The following is a 19,414-nucleotide window of genomic DNA, read 5'->3' as shown; positions in this document are numbered from 1 at the left end:
AGGGCCTGCCGGGGGGTGTGGTGGGGCGGGGGCTCTCACCAGCAAATGGTAGAGCTGGATGGGACCAGGAGATGACCTGGCGGACCCACTCTTACCCAGACGGGATGCTGCAGCCGGAGAGGTGAGCTGGCTAGTCAGGGACCCGCTCCCTGTGAGAGGCCGTGGTGTAAGAAGATTCCCTAGCCCTTCAGGCTCTAAAACACATCCACGACATCCGAGAGCTGGGCTCAGGCCTCACAGGCGAGGAAAGGGATGGGAAGACCACATGACTGTGCTGGGTCTGGGGGTGGGGGTGCCCCAGAAGCGCGCCAGCAAACCCACTGTCCAGACCAAAAGCAGTAAAAGCGCCGACGTGTGGCCTTTGCCATCTCTGGTGTCAGTGTTCCCACTGAGGCCAATTTCAAGCTCCCAAAGCAAGATCGCAAAGGCCAGGTCAGGAAGAGACCACAGAGTCGGCCCTCAGCCAGAGCCCACGCCCAGCATGGAGCTCAGGGCCCTGGGGCCGACCTCTGCTGTTGGCTTGGTCATCACGGCTGCTGAATCCAGTTGGGAACGAAGGCTGCTGCCTTGTGGGCCAGGTTCTTCACTCCAAACGCAGTGCCCGAAGGACTTGTGTCTCGCCTGAGACACGGGGCAGCCCTTCACCATGACCTAAGATCCTCCCTACCCAGGCGGGAGCAGGCAGAGCATCAGGGGAAACCGAGGCACCCCAGGCTCTCCTCCCCTCCGGGTCTGCAGTGTGCGTGGCATGACCCCCAGCCAGGCCCAGGAAAGTGCCCCCAGCCCCACCCACGCGTGCCCTCCTGGGTCCATCGGAGGGTCTGCAGTTCCCACAAGGGTCCTTTTCGGTCACAACCTCACGTGAGTGTCCGGCTACTGTTGGCCCAGCCTGCTTCCCACCACTCCCAACCTCCCTGCCCTCCTGCCTCCTCTCCTCCCGCACACGGGTCCTCTCCCTGCCCAGCCCTTCCCCCCAACCAACATACTCTTGTTCTTCCAGGCCTGCTTCTTCCGGGAAGCCTCCAGGAGCGACCCTCTCATGGCGTGAGTCTGCTGGACATGGATGAGCCCGTCTCCGACCTGACCACAGACCTCAGTGCCCCCCAGCCCCAGCCCATGCTCAGTCGTTATGGTGCTGGCAATAGGGCCACTGCCCACGTTTAGGCCTGGGAACGCGCAGGGTCCACCTCTCCCTGCCCGCTCCCCTCCCCTCTCCTCTCCTCTCCCCTCTCCTCTACCCACTCTTCTCCCCTCGTCTCTCCCCTCTCCCCGTCTTCCCGCCGGCCCCGCCCCAGGAGCCGTGCCGTCCGCGGCCACACGGGGGCGCGCGGGAGCACGTCGCCGGACCGTGCAGACCCGCGGCTCAGCCCGGACCTCACAACGGCCTCCAGCTCCAGCGGGGGCGCAGGCTAGGGTCGCTTTGCCTCGTCGAGTCCGCACGCCGCCGCCCCGGTGCCCATCCCGCCGGGCTGGCCGGCTGCTGCTCCGGTGGGGGCGAAGGACAGCCTGGCCGCTGCACCCCCAGTGGCCAGCTGTAAGGTGCGGGCCTTTTGCTCCAAAGCCTGCTGGGTTTTCCAACAGCCTTACCAGCTGGCCCCAGGCCGTGATGAATTCCTGATGCCTTAGGCCGCCTAACAACTCCTGGGGAGCCCCTGGGTGGGCCTGCCAGGGAGAGGTGCCACAAAGGGTGGGATGAGAAGGCTCTTTGTGGACTGACGGGGGACCAGAAACTCTAAGCCACATTGTTCAACCAAAAAAATAATAAAAAAGGTGCAAACACTGCAAACAGTAGACCACCCTTGGTGGGGGTGGGGAAGGGGAGGGGGAGAGAGTGTGCACGGGCGGCACCTCTAAACACCAGGACAGCAGTGACGGGCTCCAGAGAGGGCGCTGCGTGGCCAGGCCACGAGCACCGGGGCTGCTGTGCACCCCTAGTCTGAATACCGTGAATTAAAACGACTTTCTAAGATCACGGGCTTTGGAGCAGAGCAGCTCCTCCTCCAGGCTGTCCCCACCCACAGGCTGTGACCTTGTGGTGGTGGTGAAAATTCCCCAGCCTCAGTCTGCTCATCTGAACATGGGGGGGGGGGCAGTAAGGAGCGGCTTGCCTCCCTGAGATGGGCCCGGGATAATGCGTGGAGGCACATGCCTCATCATGTGGCCATGGGCATGGTTAGACTGCTGTGGGGCGCTGACCTGTCCAGCACAGCTCGGGAAACAAACCCGGCTGTACCAGCGTGAGACACGTCCTTTGAAGGACGGGTTTGCAGGATCCGCCTGTTCCTTGCCTGTGAGCCCCCTCTCCCCTCCCTGGGCCCCTTCTACCTATGACTGATCTCCTCCTCCATCTCCAGGGTCCATCCCTACCCACCCTCGGCAGCTGCCTGACGGGCTGCGGGAACTGGAGTCCTGCCTTGGCCTTAAAGGCCCTCTGCCCCCGGCCCCAGGTCCAATAATTTTCCTAGAAGAAACGCCCCACCCCCACGGCAGCCTACCCTGGGATACCCAGCCCTGCCTGCTTGCATACCCCAGCTTCTGACCCTGGACAGGCCCAGATCCCGTCTTGGCCCTCGGGACTCAGCCCCGTCCGGCTGGGGAGGACCACGGGAAGGATCCATGCGCGTTCACAGCTGGAGAGCAGTGAGCAGACACAGGTGCCGCTGTAACCACCATGACCCACAAGTCTCCGAAGCACACCCAGCCTTCCTGTAAGAAGAGCCCACCGTTGGGTCCCTCGGCCTAGTCTACCTTCCAGGGGATAGGCCGACAGATACCTTAAGAACCGCTCAATGACTTTTTCAAAGAGAGAAAAATAAACAGGGCTCCGTGCTGTGAGGCTCAGTTTCCATTTGTGCCAGTGTGGAGGTGGCGTGTGCACAGGGGGCCACCTGAGCTCCCACACCCCCACACTCACGAATGCAATGCTGTGGGCCCCAGGCAAGTTGCTAACCCCTGGGCCATTTCCTCACTGTAAAATCAGGAATAATAGCAGCACCCGTCTCACAGGCAGGTCCTAATGATTAAATTAGTTATTTTTTTGAGATGTTATTTGAGAGAGAGAGAGAGAGAGCGTGAGGGCACACACGCAGGCAGAAAGGCAGGCAGAGGGAGAAGCGGAGTCCCCGCTGAGCAGGGAGCCCGATGCAGGGCTCGACCCCAGGACCCTGGGATCATGACCTGAGCCGAAGGCAGATGCTTCACCGGGTGAGCCCCCCAGGTGCCCCTAAATGAGTTATTATTGCAAACCGCTTAGAACAGGACCCGGCCCACGGAAGGCCCACGTGTTCCGCGTTAGGACTTAATGAAGAGGCAGGGAACGGCCAGGGAGAAAGTCACAGCTGCTCTCTTCTCAGTTCCCCTCCAAGCGTTCCTGCTTCTCTCGCAGAAAGTTTCGATCAGGTCAGTGACACTAAGCCTTAAACGCCTCGCCGCTGTCGCTGTCGCGGGGACGGCCCAGGCTCGGAGCTGGGGTGGGCAGTGTGGCAAGAGTGCCGTGTGACAGCACTGGTCTCCGCTTTGTCTTTGCTTCTATGATCACCTTCCGTTTGCAGTGACAACTACCGATTTTCCATTTATATCTGCTTTTTCCCATTTTTTCCTTTGAAAATTAACGGAAGTAATCAAGGATGAGTTAATTTAAAGGAAAAATGTCGACTACATAATAGTGCGGGTGGCGGGGGGGACAGCACGGAACGTATAAATAGGACGGGAGGGGAGCCAGAGACAAGCCTGCTGGAGGCCGCCCCTGCTCCTGCCTGTCTCCTCTCCCCTCCCACCATGTGACCAGGCAGGAAGCTTCCGGAGGGCAGCACGGGGTCTCCCTGGGCAGGTGTCCAGAGACCCCCCCCCAGGAGAGTTCAGGACACTACGGAAAACTAACATTGTAATTCAGCGTGCAAAGTTCATTTTACTATCAGCCCAGCTTATGCAGGAGAAAACTCCAGCTGAAACAGAGCAGAGCCCTGCATTGTGGAGCCACTTGGAGGTGACTGACACTCAACATTGATGGCTCCATCCACGTACAGCTGTCTGTCCGTCAGCTCAAAGCCTTGTTGATCTTAGACAGTCCAGGGGCTGGCAGTAATGGGCAGAACATCCAAGTACTGACTGGCCGGATCAAGAGCGACAATGAAAGCCCCTTTTGTCAGGAGGCCTTGCCCGGTTATAGCCAGCCCTGCATGCTGTCACCAGGAGGCGGCGCTCTTGAACTCTTCAACACCCCTTGAAGCCTTCCTCAAGCCGCCTCTGAAATAGAAATTCAGAACCTCGGTTGGCCCAGCTTCCCCTTCCTCTGCTCCTCTGAAAGGACCACGTCAGCCTTGGGGGGGAGGGTGTCAAAGAGTACTAGTCTCCCCAAGTTTTAGATGGAGCCCCGAGTGAATGCCAGGAGTTCAGAGAAGAGAAGTAGAACTTTCCAAATCTGGTTTTAGGATGCACTGAGGGAAGGGATCATGTAGCCCCATGCTGTGCACAGAGGCCACTCTGGAGCTGTGTGCCCCAGAATCGCTTGGTGCGATCAGATGCTGTGCAGGTGAGCCTGACCACACACACGTTTCTGGATCGGTAGGTCTGGAGTAGGCCTGAGAACCTGCATTTCCCAGGAGTTCCCCGGTGATTCTCATGCTGCTGGCCACAGTACCACATGCGAGAATTGGTGCACTTAATAAAGGTTACGGGGGCGCCAGGGTGGCTCAGTCAGTTGAGTGGCTGCTTTGGGCTCAGGCCATGATCCCAGGGTCCCCGAATCGAGTCCTGTATCAGGCTCCTTGCTCAGCGGGGAGTCTGCTTCTCCCTCTCCCTCTGCTTCTCCTCCTTGCTCGTGCTTGCTCTCTGATCAATAAATAAAATTTATCTTTAAAAAGTAAAAATAAAGGTTATGAATGAATGAATGAATGAATGAATGGAAACTGGTCTGGCGCAACCTAGCCCTGAGCGAAAGTGGGAAGGGAGCACAGGTGTCTCCAAATTCAATCCCAGTAGGGCCAGGCCAGCCCTTTCCCTCAGGTGCTCCTTGCTGACGCAAGTAAGCCTGTTCTTCCCAGAACCCAGTGAGCTGCTGGCCCAGATCCTCTCCTCCCCACTAAAGGGAGGGGAGTGCTCGCTTTGGCCCATCCGCCCGGGACGCAACAGGAGCGTGTAAAACCCGACAGCTGTGCTTGCGGTCCAGGCCATCCTCAGGGGCCCAGGAGCCGACCGCCTTGCCCTGCTTCCGTACCTAGCAGGACTAAGTGCGTTGCGCATCCACTGGCTGCGAGGCGACACAGCTGGGCTGGTTCGGCGGCCAGCCCCAGGCCTGCGGGGACCCGAGCGAGGGGTCCAGGTCCCGCAGGCAAGCAGCAGGGACCGAGGATGGGCCTGGGCACCCCATCTGGACGGGTGTCGACGGGAGGTGGTTCACAAGGTGTGTCGGAGGGCAGCCCCGCTCGACCGGGTGTCTGGGGGATGAGCGGCCTCCCCTCCCCCACGCCCGCCGTGCGGGGTGCGCAGCGCCCCTCACCCGGACCGCGGAGCTGCAGGAGCTTCTGTTGCCATGGTTACCCGCGGAGCTCAGCTCAGCGCCGCGGGAGGTACCAGCGCCGCAGGCGGTGCGCAATCGCTGAGCGCAGAGCTGGGGGCAGGCAGGACGGGACACGGAAAGCCGCGCGCGCCGCACAAGCACGCAGCCCTGTCACATCCCGCCCCCACACACCGTGTACTCACACGCACACAACAGAACACAGGCCACTCTGCGCGCACGGAACCCGCGCGCACACATCACTCGCGCCGCACACCGCATCCACCCCACGCCGTACGCATCGCTTTCCATGCCAGCCCCACACACTGTAAATACTCGTACAACACACACTCACACACCCTAAACCCACTCGGGACCCGGACGCCGGAAGATGCGCTGTTGGAACAGGCCCCCCGGCGTCTACACTCGCAGGCAAGAACCCGCAGAGGGTCGCCCCCGGGTCCGCGCACGCGCAGCAAGCTGGTGCACCCCTCCCCTTTGTGACCCTCTCTGCAGATCCACCTTGTGGGGTCACTTCAGAGGAGAGATGGCCTCCTAGGCAAGCACCCTCCGACCGGAAGGTCGCCGCGGCTGCCCCGGACCCCCCACCATCAACCCTACCGGGAGCGCCCAGACACCTGCCATCCGCGGGGACCCCGGGGCAGGCGCGGCCAAAGCTCAGCGGGCGGTGTCCAAAGGTGTCCGGGTCCGGTTTCCTCACCCCTCCATCCCGCGTGGCAGGAGCAGGAGGAGGGTGGGGGAACCTGGGGACCAGGGAGGGACCCTAGCCACTCCCATACGGGAGTGCCAAGAAAGCCTGGAATCTCGTTCATCCAGAGGAGAACTTAATCCAGTCAATTTTTAAAATTTTGTTTTTGGTGATAAATCCGGGCGTGGCTTTTGACTTAAATCTCCAAAGAAGTTCAGAGAGGGGCACCTGGGTGGCTCAGTCGGTTGAGCATCCGCCTTGGTCTCAGGTCATGATCTCCGGGTCCTGGGATCCAGCCCAAAGTAGGGCTCCCTGTTAAGAGGGGAGTCTGCTTCTCCCTCTCCCTCTGCCCCTCCCCGCCTCGTGCTCTCTTGCTCTCTCTCTCTCAAATAAATAAATAAAATCTTTAAAAAAATTAAAAGTTCAGAAAGAGAAACTCTCCCATTATCATGAGTGAATTTATATAAACAAGTTTTCTGATAGTCCACACTAATAAATGAAAAATAGGGGTGAACCAAGTCTCAGAAAAAAAACAAATATTCATCCAAGGACACATGAACCATTTGAAAACATGCAGCCCCATCCATCTCATTAAGAGATGCAGTTCAAAATTTTAACTTTTATATATATTTATAGATTATATTATTTATTATATATAATAAATATATACCACAATTTAATATATTTGTATTGGTTTAGTCAATTGATTAATTGCATTACTCAATCCAGAATAATTTTTTTAAATACTAAGAGCCTTAGAGTTGCCAGAAATAACACATGTTAAATTTAAATTATGCTTTTGTTGCAGAAACGTATGCTTGAGTGATTAGTGAATTACTTTCAAACATAAAAATGTTTTTATTAAAATAAAATTCAGCAGAAGAAGTGAGACAGAGCCCCCCTAGGTGAAAGAGAAAAGAACCAAGAAGAATTTGTCCATGTCTTTGGTATTGCGAGGTCATATCACTTTATTATTTACATTTCATTTGATATATTTAAAAGAATTGCCCAAGGGAAGTGGGAGGCAGTTGCATTTAGAAAAAGAAAAGAACCCTTTCTTGCAAAGACTGCAGGGGAGGCGGACTTCAGAAGGACTGGTTCACCAAACAAAAAACACCATCTAGTATTTAAAAGGCAAAAAAAGTCACAAGAGAACCAAATTTCCAGCAGCCACTTTCTCACGTGATTACGCTGACCCTAAAGGTCAGGACACATGACAGGAAGAGCCAAGGTCAGGGCTAAAATTCTTATTATCAGAGGTTCACAGGAAATAAACAGGGTTTTCTTATTTGGGGACGCTGAGACTTGGGGTTATCTCAGGGTGCAAAGTGGTTTGCTGGTTTGGTTTGTCTGTGACGGAGGAACAGAACTTGTTCAATGACTTTGAAAACGGGACAGAATGTCGGGTTTTGCTTCTATAGAGCGAGGAACTGTTTTAGGCTTGAAAGTTGGTATTTACAATACACCAGAAATCCCATCCTTTGCACCCTTGCGAACTTAATGACAAAAAAACAGTAGATACCAGCCTCAAAGAGTACCAAAAGGGCATTTTTCCAAACCCTTGTAGGGGCTCCATGGACAAAGCAGCTTGGAGGCGGCTGACCTAGTTCCACTTCCTTTTGGACCCAGGAGTCGGAGAGGGTGTCAGTGACAAGCAAGTCACCAAGGAGCACAGAGAGGACCCTCGCCTGGGAAACGCAAGTCCAAACCATGACAGGCAATGCCACCCCACACCCCAAGGAGGACTAGCATAATAACACAAGAAAGAAAGAGAGAAAGGTGACAGGTGCCTCTGCGGTCGTGGGGCGGCCACGTGGAAAGCAGGTGGATGCTTCCTCAGCAGGGGACACACACAGGCGCGTGTAACCCAGCGATGCCATGGCTGGTGCGCGCCCCAAGAATGAATGTCCACAGCAGCATTCTGGACAATTGCCCAAGGTGGAAACAGCCCCAAGACACGTGCATAGACAGAAGCAGGGATCACCAAAGTGCGGTGCGTCCCCACGACACGACACTACATGGCCTGGAAACGAGGGAAGCACCCCGCCCCCAGCTCCCCCATCCCCCACTGCGTGGATGGGCCTCGGAAACATGTCGAGGGAAAGAAAGCAGCCACAAAAGGCCACACGTCATAGGATTCCTTTTATACGACATGTTCAGAATAGACAAATCCTCGGAGGCAGAAAGCAGTGGACGGCTGGCTGCGGGGCTGGGGGAGGGGGGCTGGGGGGGTCAGCGGCCGCCGAGGGAGTGTTGGCTCCCCTGTGGGGAGACGAAAATGTCCAGGAACGAGAGAGTAGTCACGCTCGTACAACATCCTGAATGCGCTAAATGCTACTGGATTACATGCTTGAGAGAGTTAAAATGGTAAGTTTCATGTTATGTGTATTTTAGCACAATTTTTGAAAAACCAGATTCCGGGACCCCACCAAAAACCAAAACAGAAAGCAGGGGGGCTGCCTAAGGTCTGTGTTTCAGGCCAGGGAGCCTCAGCAGCACGACTCAGTCTGCCCGGCTGGCTTCCCCAGAGCTGCCCTGCTCCCCGGGATTGGCTAGTAAGTATGCCTCCACTGAGGGACCCAAAGGCTGGGCGGGGGGCGGGGAGCCAGGAGGAGCAGCTGGGGTGTGCCCCCACCACCCCCAGAGCCTGGCTGAGCCCCCATCCTCCATCAGAGAGGCTCAGGGAAGGTGGGCAGGGACATTCCAGTGAGCACCAGGCTTCTTCTTAAGGCTTTGCTGGGTCCCCGCTGCAGGGTGTCAGCCCAATCCTGGTGAATTCGGCGACTCCTGCTGGCTCACTTTGCAGAATGACCCTTTTTAATCATCAGATTGAAGCAATCATCAGATTGCTTGTTTTTTAAACAGAGAAAACACCTTAACGGATACCCCCCACCCTCCTCATAAAATATGCAGGTTGAATGTATTCCCATCTGGAATTAACTAGGGAAGCGGTTCTTTTACCAGCAGCTCCTTGGGAGAAACTCATTCTGGAAAACACATGTAAGAACCAGCCTTTCTGAGCAAACCACGCTGCAGAGAAAAGCCCTCTGGAAGGCCAGGGTCTTATGCGACAACCTCAAGTAAACAGGCAGGCGGGGGCAGCTGCCGGTGGCACAGAATGCCGGTGTCCGGCCCTGGCAACAGGAAGGAGGGCGTGTGTGTCTGGGATATGTCCTTCCTCCTGCACCGCACCCCCGAGGGAGGATCAGCCCTGAAAAGTCTCTGGCTCCGGGTTTGCTTTTGGCCACGTGATTCTTAATATCACTACTCTTAAGACTTTATTAAACAATTAGTGTTTTCTATTTGTGTCATTTTCAAAAGAGGTTTGCTCTTCTCATATGAAACATGGGTACAGTCAGTTCTAAGAAATTCAAATGACCGATAAGCAAGCATAGGGTCCTAATGAAGACCCACAATTCCCAACTGCAAAGAGGTGCTATGCGACCTGAAAATGCTCCTTCAAGGTAACCTACAAAGCTAGGGCCCTCCTGCCCCCCCTCACCCTGAGTGAGAAGCATTCACTGTCACTGCTAACACTTTGCTCCTTGTTTTGGGGAGGGATTCCGTGTTCCGTTTTGCCACGGGTTACATACAAGACCCCGGGCAAGTCATCGCACCCTCTCTGCGCCCACTTTCCTCTTGGTTAAAATGGGGATTCGTGTAGTTTTGCCCTTTTGCTAGTATGTAGGCTGAGCAAGGTCTCCTGTCCTGTTATACTGACCACAGAGGCCACCATGCAGCCAAATCATTCGTGTTCTGTGTCACCTGTATCCATAAGGATGCCATGCTTCCCTCTTATCCACCCACGGTGTTGGCTTCCTGTAGCGGCTATGGCAAATTAGCACGAACTAGGGGCTGCGAACACCCCAGACTCATTCTCTCACAGCTCTGGAGCTCAGAAGTCGGCCATCCAGGTGTCGGCTGGGCCACAGCTCCAAAGGCTACAGTGGGGATCCTTCCTGCCTCTTCCAGCTCCCAGTGGCCGCCCGCACCCATGGGCTTGTGGTTGCTCACTCCAGTCTCTGCGTCTGTGGTCACACAGCCCCCCCTTCTGCCTGTGCCTTCCACTCTTCCGTCTCCTAGAAGGACCCTGGTCATTGGACTTAGCACCCACTCAGTTAATCCAGGATGATGTCTTCTCCAGATCCTTAATTACATCCCCAAGCACCCTTCTTCCATAAAGGCTCACGTTCAGAGGTGAGGAGGGTCAGGACTTGCACGTGTCTTCCCAGGGGCCACTACTCAGCCCTCGATGCCTGCTTGCTTTCCATGCCTGGCAAGTTTGCCATGGGGGCGATTAGGATTTCACTGATCAGAAATCAAACCCATGGTTAGGATACCATGACTAGATGACTCAGTGACCCACTAGTAGGAACTGAGCCTCATCCCGGACCCACAACTCCTAAAACCCCAGCCAGAGGTCACCGAAATGGGAAACCAAAATGTGAGAGGGACCCGTTTGGTGGGGATGACACAGATCCACTGGGCTCTTGGCCTGCACACCTCCCCTGCATGTATACTCCACACGCAGAAATACTCTTCTGTCCCCGAAACATGGAGACCTTTCCACCTGTTTCCTATTTTCCACGTTTGATAGCGACGAAGGTAATGGAAATATTTTGCTTTTTTCTGACCTCAACTAAAATGAAAACAACAGCGTAAGCACAATAACGTACCGCAGTCAGCTTCTGGTCTGTGTCCGGATGCCACTGTCCCGGTACGAGAGCCGCTCACTGCCGGTCACTGACACACAGGACAGTGTGGCCACAGCGCCTTATTTTTCACAGGAAGCTGGACCCTGGATATTCTTGGAGGGTGAAATCTCCCAAGTATTAAATGTTGACAATTCGGTGTATTTAGAAGCCCTGCTTGGTATGCGTCCACAGAAGCACTATCGCCTACCATCAAGGGACGGAAGCACCCCCAGGTGGCCATCGACACGTGAACGGATAAGCAATATGGGGTCCATCCACGCAAGGGAATCCGATTCATCCTCAACAAGGAAGGACATCCTGACACCGACCACACGGGGAGGAACCTCGGGGACATGGTGCTCGGTGAAATCAGCCAGTTGCAAGAGGACAAATCGTCTCTGATTCCACTCATGTGAGGGACGTGGCGTCGTCAAATTCGGAAAGTGGAGAGGTTGCCAGGGGCTGAGGGAGGGGACGGGAGCTGGTGTTTCATGGGGACGGTGTCAGTTTGGGACGATGAGGCAGCTCCGGGGACACACGGTGGCAGTGGTTGTGCCACACCGTGAATGTGCTCAGTGCTTCCCCTTGTGTGTACTCTCACCGCAGCTTGAATTTTAAAAAAGGCCCACCTCGGGCTCTGCACTGACCACGCTTCACCGCTGGACGGCAAAGCGAGCCCACCGTCTGCCGCTTCGGGAGCTGGGCAGAGTTCCTTGGAGGCAGTGACCCTGGCGCCCAGCCCACCGCCTGTCCCCTAGCAGGTGCCCCCTGCTGGAGATGGAGCACAGCTTTGATGTTTTGGCTTTTCAACCCAGCGTCTGTGGCGTTCGTTCAGCCCAAAGGGATTGTGTGTGCAGAGAATCATGTGAGCCTACACGCGCACACGCACGCACACGGAGGAGACGCACGGGAAAGGAGTGTCCCGGGAGCCTACTGCCACCCACTTCGCCACTCAGACATTCAGGTTCCAAGGACCTCAAAATCCTTCCCTCAGATTATGTAAAAACCTTTCATTATCCAGGGGGTTGAGAAAGCGGACGTTGGGGGGACGCAGAGCCAGAGAACTGGTTGGAAGGATGCACCAGTGGCCTCGGGGAGAGACGTCACAGTGTCCAAGTTCAAACCGCCAAGCCACCCGAAGCTGCTCTTCACAAGAGAAAGAAGAGGAAAATGTCCAGTCATTAAAGATCTTCAGCCTTGGGGCGCCTGAGTGGCTCAGCCGTTAAGCGTCTGCCTTCGGCTCAGGGCGTGATCCCGGCGTTCTGGAATCGAGCCCCGCGTCGGGCTCCCTGCTCAGCGGGAAGCCTGTTTCCCCCTCTCCCACTCCCCCTGCTTGTGTTCCCTCTCTTGCCGCCCCTCTCTCTGTCAAACAAATAAATAAAATCTTAAAATAAATAAATAAATAAAAATAAATAAATAAAGATCTTCAGCCTGGAACACAAGGTGCTTGTAGAGTCTGCAGGTTACCCCCAAGCCCAGCCAGCCCAGCCCACAACAAGACATCAAAGACTTTGGGGAGGGGAGCGGCAGCTGCTCCCCGTGGTCACCCTGGCTCACACCCCCTGCCCCTTGCTCTTTTGCCCTGGAGAGGCCCCACCTTGCCACCAAACCAACCCACCTGCCAGGCCAACAAGTACGGACAGGAACTAACAGACATGGTCAACCCAGGTCTTGCTCCAAGAACTGCTTCTCCATCTTTATCCTGAACCCTCCCGGCCCAGCCTCCCCCCTCCCTACTCCCCTCTTCAATCCAACCGATCCACCACCCTCCTCCCCACCTCTACCCTCTCCTCAACCCAACAGTAGGCGACACGTCATCGTGGAGGCGGAGAGCCCTCAACTCCCACCAACTCCGGCACAGCCGACCGCGGGGAGCTTTCGGTGAGGAAGGGTTCCGAGGTCCCGTCTAGGCTCAGAGGCAAGGGCGCTGTAGCGAGTTGGGCAGTGGCCTCAGAAATGAGATGGGGAATGATGGTGCCTTCCAGTTCTGCGGGTTTTATTCCAAAGTGCCTACAAAAACCAAACACTTCTCGTTTTAACACTGTGCGATGAAGGCATATAAGCAAAGGGGCAACGCAGTTGAGCGGCTGAGTCTCGAATCTCACACCAGTAGAGCCACCCTACCTGCTTTGCTGTAGGTACAAAATCATTTCCTCTCCATGCCTTTCAAATACAGGGTCCTAGTTTCTCCGGCCGCCTGTCGGTCAGGGTTTCGGGAGGAGCGACCGGCTTCCACTCGCCTCTGACCCAGAGATTTCCCATCTGGAAAGGGTCCTCTCTGTCCTCTCGCTCTCACTTCGCGTGTGGAGCTCACCGCAGCACTGCCCATGGTGTCTCCTACAGGACACGAGCCATGTCCACAAAACATGAGTCAATCTGTGGTGTAGACACCCCACGGAACACTACTGAGCAGTAATCAAGTGAATTCTCCGAACCTCGCAGACAGCTGCTGCACGAAAAGAGCCGGACTGAAAAGAGCACATTCTGCACGATTCCATTTCTACAGATTTCTAAAACGGCCAAACCAATCTGCGGGGTTGCAAGTGAAAACAGAGGGGAGCTCTGGGGGCTGGAGGAGGCCTTCTCCAGGCCATTGCGCATCTCAGAGTGGTAACTGTGCGGCCATCGACGGGTGTGAAAATAGGCCATGATATCTTTTTTTTTTTTTTAAGATTTTTTATTTATTTATGTGACAGAGGGAGACAGCCAGCGAGAGAGGGAACACAAGCAGGGGGAGTGGGAGAGGAAGAAGCAGGCTCCTAGCAGAGGAGCCTGATGTGGGGCTCGATCCCATAACGCCGGGATCACGTCCTGAGCCGAAGGCAGACGCTTAACCACTGTGCCACCCAGGCGTCCCTAGGCCACGATATCTTATTGTGGGCTGGGCTGGCTGGGGCTTGGGGGAAACCTGCAGACTCTACAAGCACCTTGTGCTCCAGGCTCCCTGCTCAGCAGAGAGCCTGCTTCTCCCAAAAGGAATTTGTCTCCGGCCCTCCACGTGCAAGCGGGCCCCTCTCAGGGCTGCCCACAGCCCACCACGCTCCTCAGTCTTGCCTCCCCTCCCTGGCACCTGGCCACCCCAGCTTTGGAGCAGGAGACATTTCTAAATACTTGCACTCCAGAAATGGTGAGATCAAAGGAATTTTGGCCTGTGTTTCCAGAGGCCACGTCCGGGGGATGGGGGTGGGGGTTGGCCCCGGGGCAGCATCATCTCGAGCCGCAGGGCTCTGTGCTGCCAAAGACCAAGGGAGGGGCTCCGGGGGTTCCTGGGCCACATCCAGCACTTCAGGGGAGGTGTCCTGCGATCGACCACAGTGGGAAGGCAGGAGAGCTCGGGATGAATCCAGGCAAGGCTCCCGTGGTGTCCAGACAAACCTGACTTTTCTGCTATAGCTGCAGAGTCAGCCCCAAGGGGTCAGCGAGAAGGAGGTGCCCACAGCCGTGCTCCGGGGTGAATACCGCAGTCCCCCAGCACCTATATCCATAACCAGGAAAACAGGGTCCAGCAGGTGGTGGGGAGTGTGTTCGTTCCGGTCATCTCACCGCTTAGAGAATCAACGGGTCTGCTGGTTTGGTCCAGGAGGAGATGGGGAAGCAGAAGGAAAAGGAACCCAGGAGGTACTGCCCACGGGACAGCCCGGCTCTCGTCCCAGGGTGAAGCTTCCGGACTCCCGCTGGCACCCAGATGCTGGCAGTTTCCTAGGCGAACCCACGAGTGCCTCCCGGCTCCGGAGCAAGTGGCGGGAAGGGGAGGACCGCCTGGCATTTTGTGGCTAAGCTGCATCTTTCCGCGGGAGGCCGGGTCGTCCATGTAGCTGTGTGAGGGCCAGGCCGGGAGCATGTCTCTTTCCAAAGGAGGGGAAGCTGAGACATGGGGGATTTGCACATCCCCAAAGACACACAGGGCTGCTGAGAAGGCTAACGGCACCCCCTGCCCATTCCCACCCCCTGGTATCGATGGCCCACTGAGGCAGAAGGCCCCAAATACTACACCCCGTGACAAAGGGACGGACAGGGTAGGAACTGTGACACAGAAAGTTACCAGACGTGACCAGAGAAACTGAATCCTGTGTGAACCAGAGCTAGCTCACGTGTTCTGACTCAAGTTCAAAAAACATGGCAGATATTTCAAAGGCCAGGTTGACCAACTATCCCAATTTGCTCAAGATTCTCCCTTGAAATCCCTCATACTGGGTAGCCGTATGCCCTGGCTGCAGTAACTCATTACCACAATTTGGAGGGCTTAACACAACAGAGATGTATTCTGTCCCCGTTCTGGGGACCAGAGGTCTGAAATCGAGATGTCATCAGGGCTGGTTCTTTCTGGAGACCCGGAGAGAAATTCCTTCCCTGCCTCTTTCAGCTTCCGGACCTTGTCCCGTGATCCTTGGTATCCCTTGACTTGTAGACGTATTCCAGTCTCTGCCTCCATCCCCACGTGGCCTTCTCCCTGTGTCTGCCTCAAATCTTTCTCAGATAAGGACAGGTGTCATTGGATTTAGGGTGGCCCTAAATCTGGGGGGATCCCACCTTGAGATCCTTGCCACCATTCCATCTGCAAATTCATCTTTCCAAATAAGATTAAATTCACAGTTCCCGAGGGTTAGAACTTGGGAATATGGAGGACGCAAGTCAACCCACTCCAGCAGAAGAAAAGCAGGATGATGGTCACCTGTCCCCTCCCGCCACCTCGACTACTCAGGGCGGACCTTCCGCAGGAGGCAGAGGTGGGGTGCTCGGATCCACCCCTGTGCTCCCCTCAGCGAGTGGACACCTTGCCACCATCGCTGGGCAAGGCCTGTGCGGCCAGTTCCTGGGCAAAAGGCCTCCTTCCCTGGGGTGGAGATAGAAGAAAGCCTCTTTATCTGCCTGCGAGCATCCAGCAGCCCCTTTGTTGGGATGGAAGGCCTGTGGTTCCCACACCCGTGGCCTCTCTTCCAGTCGTCTCTGTCCTGCTCTCTGACATCCATTTACGACCTCTGACTCCGGGTCCCTCCTCTTCGACTCAGGCTCTTTTTGGAGCAGGCACCTGGTAACATAACAAGTACATCTAACACCTGCTGGACACCCAGAGTCTGGGGGCAGCATGAGACAAAACAGCACCCCTCCCTCCTGGGGGCGTCCATCCACAGGCCGGGAGCTGGGTAGGGCCCCAAGTCCAGAATAGCAGGCAGGAGTTGGAAAGAGGAAAGCAGGTGCGTGCAGGAGCCCCCGTGGGAAATCAGCCCAGGGCGACCTGCCTTCCACGGTTTTCAAGGGATGGCAAATGTTGGAGCTCCAGAAACATCCCACTGCTCGATCTCACAACCCTGAAATCATGACCTGAGCCAAAATCTAGAGTCAGATGCTTCACCGACTGAGCCACCCGGGTGCCCCAGAAATATCCCACCTTTTAAACTCCAGCTCCAATTACAAAGAACACGAGTGGGTCAGGGAAACACAGATGCTGAGTGGAGGAAGCCAGGCACCCGGCCACACACTGTATGGTTCCATTTCTAGGAGACGTCCAGAACAGCCAAATCCACAGAGAGAAAGTAGCTCAGCGACCGTCAGGGGCTGGGGACGAGGAGGGACAGCTCCTGGGCACAGAGTTTACAAATTTAACCTTTTGTCCATCTGAATTTTTAAAAATTTTTTTAGGAGTACAACGTGATTATTTTTTCCCTGAAGGATTGCCAATTAGTCCGGCACGTTTTATGACCTATCCCTTCCCTCCACTGGTTCTAACGTCACTACCATCAGAGGGTCAGAGCCCTCTGTGTGAGTCTCCCAGGGCTGCCGGAACCAAGTTCTGTAAACTGTGTGGCTTGAAACGACAGGACATTAGTCCCTCGTGGTTCCAGACACCAGAGATCTGAAATCAAGGTGTCGACAGGGCCACGTGCCCTCTGAAGGCTCTAGGGGAGGGCCCTTCCCTGCCTCGTCAGCTCCTGGGGGCACCAGCCTCTCCCGGGGGTGACACCCCGCGCAGCACGACATCACAACAGGACACCGTCCCTACAATCCACAGACCTTATACACGGATTTCTCCACTTCTGCTAACTTTGAGCTTTGGGGGGCACAGTTCACATACAATAAAATACAGCCATTTACGGTTAGTTCTATCAGTTTTGGTAAATGGATACAGTGTGCGATCACCTCCATAATTAAGTTTTAGAAAATAGACGAGGAGGAGGAGGAGACTGGACTGGAGGGTCCCCGGGATTCTTACAAACACCTTCTATATGTTTTCATCATGGAAGCAAAACACATTCATGGACTGAGACACTATTTTTTTAAATATGCAGAAATTAGACGATGTATTTCCAGACTTTTGTGCCCATAGATTTAGTTCACAAACATGGAATCATTTTGGGTACCTAGTTTTAAAATTTGGTTTTTTAAAACTTAACATATCTGTCCACCCATGACAAGAAAAAAAAAATTCAGGCGCCTGGGGGGCTCAGTCGGTGAAGTGTCTGCCTTCAGCTCAGGTCATGATCCCAGGGTGCTGGGATCGAGTCCCGCATCGGGCTTCCTGCTCGGCGGGGACTTGGCTTCTCCCTCTGCCTGTCGCTCCCCCTGCTCGTGCTCTCTCTCTCTCTCTCTCGCAAAAATAAATAACATTTAAAAAAAGAATAAAAGAAGAAAAAAGTTCTACAACTTTCTTCATGGTAATAAAGCATTCTGTTGCGAGGCCGTCCCGTGAGAAAGGAAAAAGAAACCCCTGGGACCGCAAAGCAGGGTTCCAGGACTCCAACCCCAGCCCAGCTTGGGGAGCATCCTGCTAAAAAGCCCCCGTGCCCTTTGGCAGTCAGCACCCACCCCACCCGTGGCTCAGGCCACCGCACGTCTGCTTCCCGCGTCGGTAAGTCTTGCCTTTTCTAGATTTCGTAGAAATGGAAGCATCTAGGATGTAACTCTGTCTGGCTTCCTTCACTGAGCGGAACGCCTTGAGACGGATCCCCGCTGTCGCTGTCGTGGGCGCCCCTTCCTTCCCATCCCCGAGCCGTCATCCCTCTACGCTGCCCCGAAACTTGTTACCATGTACCCGCTGATGGGCGTCTGAGCTGGCTCCACGTCGGGGCTATTAGGAGTGAACCTGCTATGAGCATTCGTGGACAAGGTCAGCGCGGACATAGGCTTTCAGTTCTCTCGGAGAGATACCTAGGGGGACCTCGGGGTCATACGGTAAGTGTTTACGTCGCTTTTAAGCGACTGCCAACCTGATTCCCAGAGCAGCTGCCACCAGCGGCCCCGGCGCCCCGGCAGCGTGCGTGGGTCCCAGCTCCCCCACACGCTCCCCAGCACTTGGCGGTGTCGCTCTTCTAAACCCCGTCCACTCTCACGACGTGCGGTTTGAACTCATGTTTGCCCGCCGAGCCACGACGCGGAGCATCTTTTGGGGTCAGCATAAGGCGTAACATTCCCACGCCTGCGTTTGTGATGGGTCTGTTTCGATTCCTTCTCGACACCCCCCCTTCAGTTACTAGTCTCCTGTTCCGCGACGTCGTGACCAGAGAATGGAGTTTCCTGTTTCCATTTTGGGAATTTGATATTGTTTCTGGCCTAGAACTTCGAAACATTTTAGAAATGTTTGATGGGAAATGGAAATGAAATATGGTCTCGTGTTGACGAAGGGACGGACACGCAGCTCAGACTAGCCGAGCCACCAAGGGGATGGCCCAACTAGGAAGGCCCCAGGTGCGTCCCGATGCGCGTGCTCTGTGCCGGGTTCCTGTCTGTGTCTCCGGGTCTTGTTCTCCTCTTACCCTGCTTCTCTCCGTGTGCTGTCCCAGCCACTCACAGTAGATGCGCGGATCCTGGGCAAGCAGGCATGGTGGGCATCCCTCCAATGCAGCGACCTCAGAGGAAGCAAGACTCTCCACACGGTCCTCGGACAAATGCCCAGGGGAGGACTTGAGTCACAGCGGTCCCGAGGCCGGGAGCTGCGGAAGCTCCCAGGACCGAGGCCCACCCGCCTCCCCCAACACACACAGGACCCCACGGAGGAGGAGAGGGTGAGCGTCACACCCCGGGGGAGCTGGGCGCCCTCCCCAGAACCAGAGTGAGGCAGCCGAACATACACATCCCTCCCGCCCCGCAAACAAGACGCACAGCCCGGCATCAAGAGCGCGAGGCTCTGGTGCTGGGAGGCCTGACCCCTTCGCGCCCTCTGAGTCTGCGATTTCTCAGAAGGACGTGCTGAAGTCTCTGCTGTCCTGACGGGCGTCATACGCTGTGTGTTTCCTGTACGATTCATGAATAGGAACTCTGGATGGGTTGTAAGTGTGATTGAGCTGTAATAACTTCCTTTCTCCTGTTTCATGATTTTCGTGGATGATGCTTTTTAACGACACCAGCCCCTCGTCGTACCCACGTCTCTGAGTCAAGAAGCCTGTGGGTCACGAGTCTGCTCAGAAACACCACCCGTCAAAGTCCTATGTGTTCATCGCGGAAACACTGGAAAAGAACGGACAAGTACGAGAAGGAAAAAAAAATAATTGTCAGCACTTCTCTGTTTTTATTCTTTCTTTC

At 55.5% G+C, this 19,414-nt stretch overlaps 1 protein-coding gene across 1 annotated transcript in view; it reads left to right on the top strand.

The window, feature by feature from the left end:
• Positions 1-265: 265 nt before the first annotated feature.
• The window catches only part of CBX2 (chromobox 2), a 39,876-nt gene continuing 20,727 nt past the window's right edge, over positions 266-19,414 (top strand). The window contains exons 1-2 of the mRNA XM_040641197.1: positions 266-569; positions 1,001-1,132. Of these exons, the coding sequence (XP_040497131.1) occupies positions 266-569; positions 1,001-1,132 (436 nt within the window). The remainder of the gene's footprint in view (positions 570-1,000; positions 1,133-19,414) is intronic.

Source organism: Ursus maritimus, unplaced genomic scaffold (genome assembly GCF_017311325.1).
Source record: "Ursus maritimus isolate PB19 unplaced genomic scaffold, ASM1731132v1 scaffold_24, whole genome shotgun sequence".
Lineage (NCBI taxonomy): Eukaryota > Metazoa > Chordata > Mammalia > Carnivora > Ursidae > Ursus > Ursus maritimus.
This window is presented reverse-complemented; position numbering and strand designations above follow the sequence as displayed.